Here is a 16457-nt window from a genome sequence, read left to right as displayed (position 1 = left end):
AATCCAGGCAGCATCCTAGTAAAACTCCTCTGCACCCTCTCTAAGCCTTGACATCCTTCCTATAGTGAGGTGACCAGAACTGCACGCAATACTCTAAATGCGGCCTAACCAGAGTTCTATAGAGATGCATCATAACTTCTTCACTCCTGTACTCAATACCTCAATTAATGAAAGCAAGCATTCCATAAGCCTTCTTAACCACCCTGTCTACCTGTGTAGCCACTTTCAATGAGCCATGGACTTGCACCCCAAGGTCTCTCTGCTCTTCAACACTGTTAAGGGTCTTGCCCTTAAGAGTGCACTGCCTCTTGATGTTAGTCCTACCAGGCTGCAACACCTATTTATCCAGGTTAAATGCCATCTGCCATTTCTCTGCCCACAGCTCCGTTCCAGAAATCCATTCCCAAATCCGTTCCCCGGGGGATTGCCACACTGTGGGGGGGGGGGGGGGGGTGCCATCCTTCCAACGGGGAGGTTGGGGTGAGGCCCATCTGTCCCCATAGATGGAAGTAAAGGACCCCACATCACGGATGGGAGAGTCCCAACAGTCTCCATCAATACTCCCATCCCAACCAATGATCCAACAGCTTCCCTGCTCATCCATCCCATTGTTCTTTGTCATGGAAACCGTTGTGAATCGACAAATCAGGAGCAGAACCAGGCCGCTTGGGCCATCCTGGCCTGCTCCACTATCTTAAAATGCCAGGTACTATCAACATTCCCACCTACCCCCAGAACCATCCACCCCCTTTGCTTATCGAGCACCTCCCTCTGCCCTGAAAATATTCTGAGCCTCTGCTCCCACTGCCATTTGAGGGAGAGAGTTGCAAAGATAGACATATGAATGATAGAGAAATGGAGGGCTATGTGGGAGGGAAGTGTTAGATAGATCTTAGAGCGGGATAAAATGTCGGCACAACATTGTGGGCCAAAGGGCCTGTACTGTGCTGTAACGTTCTCAAGACTCATGAGCCTCCAAGAGAAAAAATTTAATTTTTTTCTCTGTCTCACATGGTCAGCTTTTTATTTTTAAATCATGGCCCCTAGTTGTAGATTCTCCCACAAGAGGAGACATCCTCACCACAGCCACATTGTCAACCCCCCCTTCTTCTAAACCTAAACCTAACCTCTCCTCACCCACGGTTACGTCTGGTGAACCTTCTCTGAACAGCTTCCAACACATTAACATCCTTAGAGTTGTACAGCACGGAAACAGGTCCTTTGGCCCACCATGTTTGTGCTGACCCTTTTGTCCTTCTACACTAAACCCATTAGCCTGAAATAGAATGATATCCTCCTACACCTGGTCTATTCAAGTCTCTTAAACACAGTGACTGTATCTGATTCCACTACCTCCTCTGGCAGCCTGTTCCAGATGTCAACCACCCTCCTGTGTAAAAAATGCACCCCTCAGATCCCCTTTAAAACCCTTTCCTCTCCCCTCAAAGCGCCTTGTTCTTGATCCTCTGACCATGGGAAAAAGATTTACCCTTTCTACGCCTCTCATGATCTTATACACTTCCAACAGCCTCCTTCTCTCCAGGGAAAACAAGCCCAGCCTGTCCAATCTCTCCCCACAACTAGTCTTCCAATCCAGGTCCACCATTTCCAACATTACCATGGCGACCACACCGCATTGGAATAAGAACAACATCGCTCATTGCCTTCCACAGCCAGAGGGAGGTGTGGATGGGAGCAGTGAGATGTCCCCTTCTCTCCCCGGCAGGGGGACGGGGTCTCCCGTCAGACTAATGTCGTGGAGCAGATGGAGGGGTGGGAGAGTGATCCCACCCAGCTGGTCAGTGGAGGGGGGGAGCGAGGCTTCAGTGGGAGGGTCAATACTCCCCCTCTACCACCAATCCCCACCCCACCTCACTGGGCCACCCTTCTTCCCGCTGGCTCCCCCCCCCCCCCGTCACCCTTCCCCCACTTCCCTCCTCTCCCCTCCCCTGCTCCCACACTCACTTCACCCCGACCCAGCCCACCACGGCGATCCGTCACCCTTCCCCACGTGAGGGACAGGGTCTCCACAGCTGTCCTTGCCTGCTCTACAGAAAGCTCATCACCACCCCTCGCAGGGAGCCCCCTCCCCACTCCCTCTGCCGTTACTGCTCCAAAACTCTGTTCTCACCCCCACACCGCCCCCCCCAGACCCTGTCCGACCCTCCACCTCCCGATACTCTGGGGTCCATCTTTTGATGATTCTCCCGTCTAACCACATCAGTGTCTGTGAAGAACAGCTGTGACCCCAGCCACATCCCATGGCCCCTCCCGTGAGCCCACCCATCCTGTAACCCCACCCACCTCCTCATAACCCCACCCTCAGAACCCCACGCTCCAACCCATGACCCTTCCTATAGCCCCGCCCACCCTCCCCATGGACCCCCTACCACCCACGCTCTCCTCATAGCCCCGCCCACCTACCCCACTCCACAAATCACTCTCCAGCTACTCTTCTGTTGGTCAAATCTTCCCTTTGCCATTCCCTTTAGCCCCTTCATTACAATGACTGACTCACCCAACCTAAACCACCACCCCCCACACCTCAAATCTGGTCTCTGCCATCACCTTCCAATCCCCGCCCCATTCCAGCCTCTCCTACCCCACCCCCCAGTCGGACCCGAATGACCGGCGAGCGTCCAGACCTGCCCATCTTCCAGCACTTACCCACAAGAGCTCCATCAAAGTAGACGAAGGAGATGTGTTTGCCTTTGATCATCTTCCACTCCAGACGTGCCTTGGTGTCCTTTTCCAAGATGTAATCGCAGCGCAGGGTTGCCGCTGGGAACAACAAGCAGAAAGCAGAACAGGGTGGCAAGGGTTTAAAACACTCTTCCATCTCTGTAACAGATCCCCAGCCTTCCGCCTGAAGTTCTCAATTGTTGCTGGGTTACCTGCCCAATTGTCCAATAACTAACGATGGCAATGGACAATGAAGGGGGCTCAGAGTCTATTCAAAGTCTCCTGTCTTGTTAAATCTGTCCGAAACCCTCTCCAAGGCCTTAAACAAGATAATACAATGGCATAGGTTAACCTACATTGCTTTGGAGAATGTTCCAAGGAGCTTCACTGGGTTGGTTCCACAGACAGAGAGGTTGTCTTGTGCAAGATGTTCGAACATACTAGTACCATGCTCAACGGAGTTTAGAAGATTTGGATTGGAAACGTTCAGAGGGATATGTGCCAAATGCAGGCAAATGGGACTAGCTCAGGAAGGCACCTTGGTCAGCATGGACGAGTTGGCCTGAAGGGCCTGTTTCCCTGCTGTACGACTCTTTAAGAATGAGAGGCGGTTTACTGACGCACGTGAAGTTCCGAGAGGGGTCAAGAAGACATCTCCCTCACAGGAACCTACAAGGAGAGGGTATTGTTTCAGAGCAAGGAGTTACCAATTTCATTCCAAGGCCGGCCGGTTTGGACAGCTGAGTCCCGCTCCTGTTTCTTACATTTCAACCAATTGTAAGAAGGAAGCCTACCAGCAGATGGCACAGCTGGTAGAGTTGCTGCCTCGCAACACCAGAGACCCGGGTTCGATCCCGACCTCCGGCGCTGTCCGTGTGGAGTTTGCACGTTCTCCCTGTGACCGTGTGGGTTTCCTCCCACATCCCGAAGACCTGCGGGTCGGTGGGTTAATTGGCTGCTGTAAATTGCCCCGAGTGTGTAGGTGAGTGGTAGAATCTGGGAGGAGTTCATGGGAATGTGGGGAGAATGAAATTAGTGTAAACGGACACTTTATGGTCAGCACAGACTCAGTGAGAATTTTTAAAAAATGAGATTAGTGTAACATGGGTGCCTGATGGTCAGCACAGACCCGTGGGGTCGAAGAGCCATTTTCTCTGCTGTATCTCTCCGTAACTCTGTCACATGTACAGAGGTCGGACATTCAGATCCCTCAAGCCAGTTACATAATGGCCGACACACAGGAGACTGCAGAGGCTTTAATCTGGAGCAACACACACAAAACGCTGGAGGAACTCAGCGGGTCGGGCAGCATCTGTGGAGGGAAATGGACAGTCGACGTTTCGGGTCGAGACCCTTTGGCTGATCTGCACCCAGAATCTCTTTACAGGTTTGTGACTCACAACCGTCGGCACCCTTCCAAACCGAGAATCTATCAGTCGCAGTGTCATTCATTCGTAGAGCACAGGAAGAGGCGACTTTATACTCTGTTTACTCACAGGATGTGGGCGTCACTGGTCATGCCAATATTTATTGTCTATTCCTTCCTGTCTCTGGACTGAGTAGGCAATTAGATATCAGTTACCAGTAAAAGACATCTGGTTCACTAATGGGGAGGATATCTGCCGAACCAACTCAGTCTGACCTGTATGTTACTCTGAGCCATCGACGTCCTTAATAACCTCATCCCTTCAGGGGAAGCTAGGGACGGACAATAAATGCTGATTAAATTAAGATGGTACTGACTCTACACTGTAAGACACACCTCACTGTATACACAAACCTCATAATGACCTCTGGGACATAACAACCACACATGGGGCTCTAGCACCATGTGAACACACACACTCAACACACATGCCCAAACCCGTGTTAACTTCAAATCCAGGAATCAACAATAAAAAGCTGCATTCATTTAGCATCCTTACTCACAACATAATGACCACTTTGCACTACAATGGATTTTGTTTTTCTCTGTTCTGATTGTGTTCTTTCTTGTAAAAATTGTGCATAATTTGTGTTTATGTTTTTCTTGTGAATGCTGCTTATTTGATGCTATGTGCCTGTGATGCTTCTGCAAGTAAGTTTTACACTGCACCTCTGCACACATGTACTTAAGTTAAATTGGTTTATTATTGTCAGATGTACTGAGGGACAGTGAAAAACTGTTTTGCATGCCATCCATACAGATCATTTCATCACATCAGTGCATTACGGTAGTACAAGGGAAAACAATAACAGAATGCTGAATAAAGTGTTACAGTTACAGAGAAAGTGCAGGCAGACAGACAATAAGGTGCAAGGTCAGGACAAGGTAAACTGTGAGGTCAAGAGTCCATCTCATCGTACTAGGGGACTGTTCAATAGTCTTATAACAGCGGGATAGAAGCCGTCCTTGATCCTGGTGGTACGTGCTTTCAGGCTTTTGTATCTTCTGCCCGATGGGAGGGGGAAAAGAGAGAATGTCCGGGGTGGGTGGGGTCTTTGATTATGTTGGCTGCTTCCCAGAGTAAACTCAACATTGGGTTAAGTTGATCCGAAGCAGTTCGTGGCGGGTGTTTAATAGTCAGAGTACATTACCCTTGGCCAATGAACTATAGACTATAAGCAGTGTCCCAGAGGAACGGAGAGGGTTAGGGAGGGAATTCTGGAGCTCTGGGCTCAGGAAGGCAATGGCAGAGAGAAGAAAATGATGAATAAACATGAAAGGAAGCCTTTCACGTGGAGGGTGTTGTATAGCTTGGGGATCAGAGAAGGCCACACCATGGAGGGTAGGAACTTTAAACCCCAGGTGTACTGCAGAGTGTTGTGGACACAGCCCAGCACGTCACGGAAACCAGCTTCCCTTCCATGGACTCTGTCTATACCTCTCACTGTCTTGGTGAAGCAGCCAGCATAATCAAAAACCCCACCCACCCTGGACATTCTCTCTTCTCCCATCAGGTAGAAGATACAGGAGCCTGAGGGCATGTACCACCAGGCTCAAGGACAGCTTCTATCCCACAGTGGTAAGCCTATTGAATGGTTCCCTTGTAATGATGAGATGGACTCTTGACCTCACAATCGACCTTGTTGTGACCTTGCACCTTATTGTCTACCTGCACTGCACTTTTTCTGTAGCTGTGACACTTTACTCTGTAATGTTATTGTTTTTACTTGTACTACATCAATGTAACTGCACTGTGTAATGAATTGACCTGTACGATCGGTATGCAAGACAAGTTTTTCACTGTACCTCAGTGTACAATAATAAACCAATACCGATGCCAGTCTACATAGATCATAGAACAGTATAGCACAGGAACAGGCCCTTCAGCCCACTACGCTGTGCTGAATTAATTAAGCTAAAGACACCTAATCCCTTCTGCCTGCATATGGTCCACATCCTGCCATTCTCTGCAGATTCACGTGCCTATCTAAGAGCTTCTTAAATACCTCTGTTGTATCTGCCTCCACCACCACCTCTGGCAGCGCATTCCAGGCACCCACCACTCTGTGTAAAAAAAAAATCTGCCCTGGACATCTGCTTTGAACTTACCCCCTCTCACCTTCAATGCATGCCCTCTGGTATTAGATATTTCGGCTAAGGAAAAAGATACTGGCCGTCTACTCTATCTATACCCCTTACAATTTTATAAATTTCTCTCAGGTCTCCCCTCAGCCTCTGCCGTTCCAGGGGGAAAAAAAAACTTCTCATCACTACCATTAAGGACCCTCATCATCCAGGACATGCCCTCTTCATGTTACTACCATCAGGGAGGAGGTACAGGAGCCTGAAGACCCACATTCGATGATTCAGGAACAGCTTCTTCCCCTCCGCCATCAGATTTCTGAACAGTCCATGAACACTACCCCATTATTCCTTTTTTTTTTGCAATATTTATTTTTGTGGTTTATAAATGTTTATGTCTTTGCACTGTACTGCTGCCGCAAAATTTCACATCATACATCAGTGATAATAAATCTGATTCTGATCAGCCCTAGTTTGTCCAATTTCTCCTTATAGCACATGTCCTCTAATCCAGACAGCATTCTGGTAAACCTCTTCTGCAACCTGGTAAACCTCTTCTGCACCCTCTCCGTGGCCTCCACATCCTCCCTGTAGGCAAGTCTGGGAGGTCAGATACAAATGGAAAGTGCAAGTTAGGTCAGTAAGCAGGCAGGAGAGGTGGGCGGAATGAACACAGAACAATCTGGCTGCAGACAAGAGAGGATTTGGATGAATTCTTTGTGAGTCCACATTTCAAACCAGGGGAAAGGACTGGGAAAGACGACAGAAGTTCAAATGCACTTGCATCCCTGCCACTGCCTCTCTCATTTCTTCTTCCCACCACCGCCCCACAACCCACCCATGTGTACCTCAGCTAACCACTTCACAGATAGTTCCATTAAAAGCTGGCTGTACCCGTCTTCTGCGTTGGTTCACTCATTGAGAGAGAAATTGGATACTCTCCAAGGCAATGGGTGTGAAAGCGCTTTTCAATTGCGGTCAGGTTCCTGAACTCCTGCCTATTTACCGTCTATGGGAAAACAACATTTGCCGCTAACTCAGCAGAATTTTAAATAACTCTTGCCTCAAAAGTGCTTGCTTTCAAAGGAAAGGAACCGTGCTTTAAAACACAAGCATTTAGTTGGGGAAACAATCTGTCCAGTACACGATATCACAGGAAGCCTGCAAGAGTGGAGGAGGTGGTGCAGGGGTGGTTTACAAGGACATTGCCAGCACTGGAAGGCAATAGCTGGGATTGTTTTCCTTGGAATGGAGGAGGCCAAAGGGAGATTTAATCGAGGTGCACAAAATTACGAGGTGGAGTGGATAGGTGGAGCCAATTTTCATTAGCGGCAAGGCCAGTAAGTCAGGAGCATAGACTTACGTCGGAGGGGGCCCCCCACCCCCCCCCCCCAAGAAGAACCTTCACCCGTGGACGTGGGTGGGCTAGGGGAAAATTTAGGGCTTGGAACCACAGTGGTAGTTGAGGGCTGTAACCTAGGACACCGTGGGCCGAGAACTGGGAAGTGGGATTCAGCTGGACATAGAGCATACAACAGTACAGCACAGGAACAGGCTCTTTGGCCCACAAGGTCTGTGGTGAATATGATGCCAAATTAACTTAATCCCATCTGCCTGCACATGATCCATATCCCTCTTTTCCCCGCCTGTTTATATGCCTCTTAAACTTTGTTATCATATCTACTTCCACCATCTCCTCTCTCAGCGCGTTTTGGGCACCTACCACCCTTGTGTAAAAAAAACTTGCCTTGTCAATCTCCTTTAAACTTTCCCCCTCTCACCTTAAACCTGTGCCCTCTAGTATTTGAGATTTCCACTCTGGGGGAAAAGACACTGACTGTCTAGCCCTACCTATGCCTCTCATAATTTTATAGACTTTTATCAGGTCGCCTCTCAGCTTCCGACACTCTGAGAAAACAACCCAAGTTTGTCCAACTTTCTAATCCAGGCAACATCCTGGTGAAACCCCTTCGAAAACCCCACATCCTTCCTGTAATGCGGTGACCAGAACTGCACACAATACTCCGAATGTGGCCTAACCAAAGTTTTATACAGCTATAACATGACTTGACAACTTTTATACTCAATGTCCCGACTGATAAAAGGCAAGTATGCCATAAGTCTGCCTTACCACCATATCCACTTGTGTTGCCACTTTCAGGGAGCTATGGACTTGCCCCCGTAAGATCCCTCTGTACATCAATGCTTCCAAGAATCCTGCCAATTATTGTATACTTTTCTCTTACATTTGACGTCCTGAAGTACAACACCTCACACTTGTCCAGTTTAAACTCCATCTGCCACTGCTCTGCCCATATCTGCAACTGAGCTATATCCTGATGTATCCTTTGACAACCTTCCTCACTATCCACAATTCCGCCAATTCTCGTGTCATCTGCAAACTTACTAATAAATCCCACTTACATTTTCATCCAAATTATTTAAATACAACTTCACAAACATCAGAGGTCCCAGCACTGATCCCTGCAGAACACCACTGGTCACAGACCACCAGTCAGAATAACACCCCTCTACCACTACCCTCTGTCTTCTATGGCCAAGCCAATTTTGAATCCAGTCTACCAAGTCTCTGCAGATCCCATGTGCCTTAATCTTCTGGATCAGCCTACTACGAGGGACCTTGTCGAAAACTTTATTAAAAAGTCCATGTATACAACACCCTGCCCTCAATCATCTTTGTTGCCTTCTCAAAAGACTGAAATTCATAAGACAGGACCTCCCCCCACAACCATGCTGACTATCCCGAATTCTTATGAGGACAGGTAGAGTGAGCCAGGGCTTTCCTCTTTGGAGAGGAGGAGGATGAGAGGTGACTTGATAGAGGTGTACAAGATGATAAGAGGCATAGATCGATTGGACTTTTTCCCAGGGCGACAATGGCTAACACAGGGGGGCATAATTATAAGGTGATTGGAGGAAGGTATGGGGGGGGGGGGGGGGGGGGGGGGGAGGGGGAATGTCAGAGGTAAGTTTTGTTTTTACACAGAGAGTAGTGTGTGTGGTGTGGAACGCACTGCCAGCAGAGGTTGTGGGGCAGATACATTAGGGACATTTAAGACACTCTTAGATAGACACATGAATGATGAGAAATGGGGGGCTATGTGGGAGGGAAGGGTTAGATAGATCTTAGAGCAGGATAAAATGTCGGTACAACATTGTGGGCCGAAGAGCCTGTACTGTGATGTTCTAAGTCCATGCTTTTCCAGGTGAGAGTAGACCCTATTCCTAAGAATCTTTCCAATAGCATCCCTACCACTGATGCAAGGGTTCCCTACCATGAAGCGGCCACTTAGCTCAATGGACCAATGGGCCATTTCCTGTGCCATAAATTGCTCTGGACTCAATCAAGATCTAATGTTGTTGGCCCCTTTCCCAAAGGCTGCCTGTGGTCAGCTGGTGGGAACGGTTCAGCTTGCTCCAGTTTCCTCCCTCATTCCAAAGTCGTACAGGTTCGGAAGTTGTGGGCATGCTATGTTGGCACCGGAAGTGTGGCGACACTTGCGGGCTGCCCCCAGAACACTCTACGCAAAGATACATTTCATTGTGTGTTTCGATGTACACGTGACTAATAAAGACCTTATCTTATCTTCACCCTTCAGTGCCCACGTTTCTTCCTGCTCTCCTCCCCTCAGATCGCTTTTAAATCCTTGCCCTCTCACCTTAAATCTACGTTCTACATCAACAGTGCTGAGGTCGAGAGGGTTGAAAGCCTCAAGTTCCTAGGAGTGAACATCACCAATAGCCTGTCCTGGTCCAACCACATAGAAAGCATCTTATCTGGATGCATCACGGCTTGGTATGGCAACTGCTCTGCCTGAGACCGCAAGAAACTGCAGAGAGTTGTGGACACAGCCCAGCACATCACGGAAACCAGCCTCCCCTCCATGGACTCTGTCTATACCTCTTGCTGCCTCAGCAAAGCAGCCAGCATAATCAAAGACCCCACCCACCCGGGACATTCTCTCTTCTCCCCTCTCCCATCGGGCAGGAGATACAAAAGCCTGAAAACACATACCACCAGGCTCAAGGACAGCTTCTACCCTGATGTTATAAGACTATTGAATGGTTCCCTAGTACGATAAGATGGACTCTTGACCTCACAATCTACCTTATGACTTTGCACCTTATTGTCTGCCTGCACTGCACTTTCTCTGTAACTGTAACATTTTATTCTGTATTCTATTATTATCCTACCTTGTACTACCTCAATGCACTGTTGTAATAAATCGATCTGTATGAACAGTATGCAAGACAAGTTTTTCCACTGTGACAATAATAAACCGATTCCAATTCCTATCTATGTCAATGTTGCCTGGACTGGACGGCTTGCGTTATGAGGAGAGACCAGATAGGCCGGGACTGTTTTCCCTGGAGTGAAGGAGGCTGAGGGGCGACCTTATAGAGGTTTATAAAATCATGAGGAGCATACATAGGGTAGATAGACACAGTCTTTTTCCCAGGGTTGGAGAACCTAAAACCAGAGGACATCAGTTCAAGGTGAGAGGGGGCAGGTTTAAAGAGGATCTGAGGGGCAAATTTTTCCACACAGAGGGTGGTGCGTATATGGAACGAGCTGCTATCATGAGAAGTGATAGACACGGGTACAATTTCAACATTTAAAAGATATTTGGACAGGTATGTGGATAGGAAACTCTTAGAGGGACGTTGGCCAAACTGGATTAGCTAAGATATGTATCTTGGTTGGCATGGATGAGTTGGGCCGAACGGCCTGTTTCTGTGCTGTATGACTCTCTGAATCTATGTTCCAATCCAAGCAACATCCTGCTCTCCCCATAATCACATCATTATAGCCTACAAAAGTTACATGTAGGCTCCTGATAGGCAGGGGTGGTTTCACCCAGAGAGTGGTTGGTGCATGGAATGCACTGCCTGGGTGGTGGGGAGGCAGATACATTGGACAGGTTCAAGAGCTTGTTGGATAGGCATATGGAGGAGGAGTGTGGGATGGGGGGATATGCGGGAGGAAGGGGTTAGGTAGCGTGAGGGTGGTTTGATGGACGGCACAACATGGTGGGCCGAAGGGCCTGTTTTGTGCTGTATGGTTCTATGGTACTTAATAACTCCCCTGTTATTTGAAGTTGATGTTGAACATTCCATGCTCTTCAGCTTTGCCACAATTGAAGCTCATGAAATTCCCAACAAATTATTAACATGATTTGGAGTGCGGTCATTTGGCAAGTGGGAATAATGGGGAGGGACTTGTATTAGTAGGGCATGACTGGGTTAGGTCAATGTTGGGACTGCAGTAGTTCATCGTATTTACAATTGACTTAGATGATGGAATAGGAAGCTGTCTGATGATGCCACTGTGGTACACAAGAACATAAGGAATAGCAGGAGTGTAGGCCATTCAGCCCCTTGTGCTGGTTCTATCATTCAATAAGATCCTGGCTGATTTCAGACAGTTGTGTAGTTTGAAACATTACGTTCTAAAGAGATATGAGCAAATGAAATGTATGGGCAAAGCTGTGGTAAATACCTTTCAAACTGGATGAATGGGAGACTGTTCACACTGGACCCCAGATGGACTGAACAGTAAAGGACTGAATACAAAACTTTGAGGTCTGTAGACTATGGTGATGTGATTACACTGGAGAGAGTGCAGAGGAGATTCACCAGGATGTTGACACAAGAGGCTACAGATGCTGGAACCTGGAGCAACACCTCTCGCTGCCCCGGTAAAACAGCCAACATAATCAAAGACCCCTCCACCCTGGACATTCTCTCTTCCCCCTGCCTCCCATCGGTCAGAAGATACAAAAGCCTGAAAGCACGTACCACCAGCCTCAAGGACAGCTTCTATCCTGCTGTTATAAGACTATTGAATGGTCCCCTAGTGCGATAAAATGGATTCTTGACCTCACAATCTACCTCGTTATGGCCTTGCACCTTATTGTCTACCTGTACTGCACTTCCTCTGTAACTGTAACACTCTATTCTGCACTCTGTTATTGCTTTTCCCTTGTACTACCTCAATACACTGACGTGATGAAATGTTCTGTCATGGATGGCATGCAAAAGAGTTTTTCACTGTACCTCAGTACGTGACAATAATAAACCAATTTACTCAGCTGGTTAGACAGCATCTATGGACGGTAATGCAGAGTCAGTGTTTCAGGATATTGCCTGGATTGGAGAATTATGAATTAAGGAGAAATTGTGTTTGTTTTCCCTGGAGTGAAGGGGTGACCTGATGGAGATGTACAAAATTACGAAGGAACAGAAACGGTTATGTTTCAGTTAAACATGACGTAAGACCACAGGTAGGGCACTCTGTACAGAACTGGTCTCCACATTCAAGGAAGGATTTTAATACGTTGGAAGCAGTTCATAGAAGGTTTAATGGAGTCATCCCTGGAATGGGCAGTCATCTTACATGTAGAGGTTGGGCTTGTACCCCTGGGGTCGTGAAGGGCGAGAGGGGACTTGATTGAAATGTGTAACATCCCGAGGGACTTTGACAGGGTGGATGTTTCCACTGGTGGGGGAATCTTGAATGAAGGGTTACTATTTAAAAATAAGCATCACCCATTTAAGGCAGAGGTGCAAGAGGACTGCAAGTCCTGTTCTCGGAGGACTGCAAGTCTTTGGAACTCTCTTCCCAACAGGGTGTTGGAAGCAGACTCAGGATGGTTGGTTGACTAAATTGCGTCTAGTGTGTAGTGAGTGGTAGAATTTTGGGGGGGGGGGGGGGGGGGGGGGGGGGTGGGGGGGGGTTGGGGGGGGGGTGGGGGTGGAAGCTGTCCGGGAACGTGGGGATTAGCGTAAATGGACGGTTGATGGTCAGTGTAAACCCAGTAGGCTGAAGGGCCTGTTTCCATGCTGTAGGTCTCTGTAGCCAAAGTGGATGGTTTTGCTTTATCTCAGGTAGGACGGATGATTGAAGTCGACATGTGCGCCATTTAGGATGAGATACAACTGCATGAAATTCCTTGAATTAACAAGCTGCAGTTGGAAGGTGCTCATTCCTCTGCCAATGCAAGCAGGGCACTCGACATCACAGAAGAATTCATCGCCGTGCACACGTCACGTCAAGAAAACCAGCAATTCACCTTTCGATAAGGACAAAAGAGCAATTTGTGACCCTGTCCAGCCTTTATCACAGGGAAGGGGACCAGGCCTTCTAAAGTAGTATACAAGAAAACAGCATCAATCAGACACTGGAGAAGATCACTTGTAGGAATAAAGGGAATAGGGCTAATGGTATTGCTCTACTGGGATCCAGAATGAATGGCAAGAAGACTCAAAGGAGAGTTGGTGGACAATGAAGGGAAGATCAGGGTGTAGGCATACAGGGAAATATGGAGTGGGGGAAATGGACTTTTGGGATTGCTTCCCTGGGAGCCATCATGGACCCGAAGGGCTGAATGGCCTCCTTTTTGTGTAGAGATAAGGAGGGACTGGTACAGTTGACTACAACTTTTGCCAATGAGTCACAGCCTGAAGAGGTGACCTATAGGAGGAGAGAGGCAGAGAGGGGACTCTGGAGCTCAAGACGTTGGCTGGTGAGGGAAAGTCTCTGACCCAGCACCAGCCGAGCGTACACAGAATCTGGAGACACACGGAGATTCAGCACAGCACTTACTTTCGAACTCGTTCACTTCAACATCACTGCTTGAAGATACAATGTTGACCCCGCTGGTTCGATGGACTGAAAACAAACAAAGGAAAAGAAACTCAGGCAGGGTTTGTCGAGTATCGTTGCAAATGCAGATCCACCCTTTGTCACCGATCGGACTGTTCACTGAACGTCACAGCTCTGATACACTCACTACATCGTTTGCCCCCCCTCACCTCTATTCCGAAGGTGGAGGCTACTCCTTGACCTCAAGGTCACCGTGACAACTTGAGTGATGGAGCAAACTGTCCTGGAGCGCCTACCAGCCGACTAGGCTCAAACTGGCAGCAGCTTATGAAAGGACCCATCAAAGCAGGTCAACTAAAGTCTGATCAAAGCGCAAACTCTTTAATGAGGGTCTTAAACAAGTGAGATGGTAAAGCTGAGAAGATTAGGGAGGGATTGCAGAGTCCAGGGCACTGGTGGGGCAAAGTGGCTTCTCGCTCAGCACCACCCTTCACGTATGAGAACTTGTTGAACTGACAACTGAGGGGTGACCATGTGGCTATCTAAGTCTCTCTTAAACGTCCCTGATGTATCTGCCCCCACAACCTCTGCCGGCAGTGCGTTCCACGCACCTACCACTCTCTGTGTAAAACAAAACTTACCCCTGACATCCCCTTATAACCTTCCTCTAATCACCTTAAAATTATGTCCCCTCATGTTAGCCACTGTTGCCCTGGGAAAAAAAGTCTCTGACTGTCCACTCGATCTATGCCTCTTATCATCTTGTACACTTCTATCAAGTCACCTCTCATCCTCCTTCTCTCCAAAGAGAAAAGCCCTAGCTCACTCAACCTATCCTCATAAGACATGCTCTCCAATCCAGGCAACATCCTGGCAAATCTCCTCTGCACCCTCTCTAAAGCTTCCACATCCTTCCTATAATGAGGTGACCTGAACTGAACACAATACTCCAAGTGTGGTCTAACCAGAGTTCTATAGAGCTGCAACATTACCTCACGGCTCTTGAACTCAATACCCCAACTAATGAAGGCCGACACACCATACACCTTCTTAACAACCCTATCGATCAGCGTGGCAACCTTGAGGGATCTAAAGACGTGGACCCCTAGATCCCCCTGTTCCTCCACACTGCTAAGTGTCCTGCCATTAACCATATATTCTGCCTTCAAATTCCTTGCACCTTATTGTCTACCTGCAATGCACTTCCCTGTAGCTGTGACACTTTATTGTATTCTGTTATTGTTTTTACCCTGTACTACCTCAATGCACTGTGTAATGAATTGATCTGTACGTACAGTATACAAAACAAGTTTTTCCACTATACGTCTGTACAAGCGACAGTAATAAACCAATACCAATTCAACAGGAGGCCTGGATTGGAAGACTTCGGTTATAGGGAGAGACTGGATAAGCTGGGCTTGATGCCCTCTGGAGCAAAGGAGGCTGAGGGGTGACCGGATATCTAAGATTATGAGTGGCACAGATAAAGTAGAGAGGCAGAATCTTTTTCGCACGGTAGGGGTATCAAAAACAAGGTGCAAGGTCAGAGGAAGGAATTTTAAGGGGGATCTGAGGGTCATAGAATCATAGAGTTAGACAGCATGGAGACAGGCCCTTCGGCCCAACTCATCTATGCCAACCAGGGGTAAGCTATCTTCAAAGTCAAGTTTATTGTCCAGGTGCAATGAAAAACTTACTTGCAGCAGCATCACAGGCACATAGCATCAGGTAAGCAGCATTCACAAGAAAAATATAAACTATACACAATTTTTTACAAGAAAGAACATAATTATAACAAAAAAAAAAGTCCATTTTAGTGTAGTGGTCATAGTGTTGCTAAGCTGTAGTGATTAGGGTTGTGCAGGTTGGTTCAAGAATTGTATGGTTGAAGGGAAGTAACTGTTCTTGAACCTGGTGGTGTGGGACCTCAGGCTTCTGTACCTCCTGCCCGATGGTAGCTGTGAGAAGATGGCATGGCCTGGATGATGGGGATCTTTGATGTGGATGTTGCCTTCCTGAGACAGCACCTCCTGTAAATAACTACAGGAGATCTTAACACATGGTTTTAACATGTAGGTCTTAACACAGAGAGCAGTTGCTATCTGGAACACACTGCCAGAGGAGTTGGTGGAGTCAGATACGGTTACGAAATTTAAGAGGCATTTAGACAGACACAAATAGGCAAGGCATAGAAGGATATGGAACTAATGAAGGGAAGTGGGATTAGTGTAGATTGGGAAAAAGGTTAGCATGGACGTGATGAGCTGAAGGGCCTGTTTCTGTGTTGTACAACTCTACGATTCTATGACCCGGAGCATCTTACAAAGATTTATCTCCACCAGGGAAGGCAGAGAAGGGCTTGGGTAAACCACTCAGCTGACAGTGCAGCACTCCCTTGTCTCAGCACTGCTTGGAGTTCGCCCTACAGACTGGACTCAGTGCCAGGGCTGCCGACAGAGCAGGGAACTGGAGTCGATATTAGGTGCGGATTTTTGGGAGGGTGGAATATAATCGGCAAAAAGAATATGAAAACAAAATGAAATCCTTAGATCCCTCCGCATTCCAGCCATATTAAACTCTCCAACAGGGACAGCTCAATACAAGCAGTTTCTTTGGCTACCGTTCAAATGCATAATCCTG

General features: G+C 47.8%; 1 protein-coding gene across 2 annotated transcripts in view; it reads right to left on the bottom strand.

Moving 5' to 3' along the window:
- Nucleotides 1-16457, bottom strand: part of jam2a (junctional adhesion molecule 2a) — a 62160-nt gene that overhangs the window by 28245 nt on the left and 17458 nt on the right. For both annotated transcript variants that reach the window (XM_052014714.1, XM_052014715.1), the window contains exons 2-3: nt 13818-13883; nt 2668-2781 (exon numbers count right to left, since the gene is read on the bottom strand). In XM_052014714.1, the coding sequence (XP_051870674.1) occupies nt 2668-2781; nt 13818-13883 (180 nt within the window). The remainder of the gene's footprint in view (nt 1-2667; nt 2782-13817; nt 13884-16457) is intronic.

The sequence above is a fragment of the Pristis pectinata genome, chromosome 4, assembly GCF_009764475.1.
Source record: "Pristis pectinata isolate sPriPec2 chromosome 4, sPriPec2.1.pri, whole genome shotgun sequence".
Lineage (NCBI taxonomy): Eukaryota > Metazoa > Chordata > Chondrichthyes > Rhinopristiformes > Pristidae > Pristis > Pristis pectinata.
Note: the sequence above shows the minus strand (reverse complement) of the source record. Positions and strands in the feature narration are given on the sequence as shown.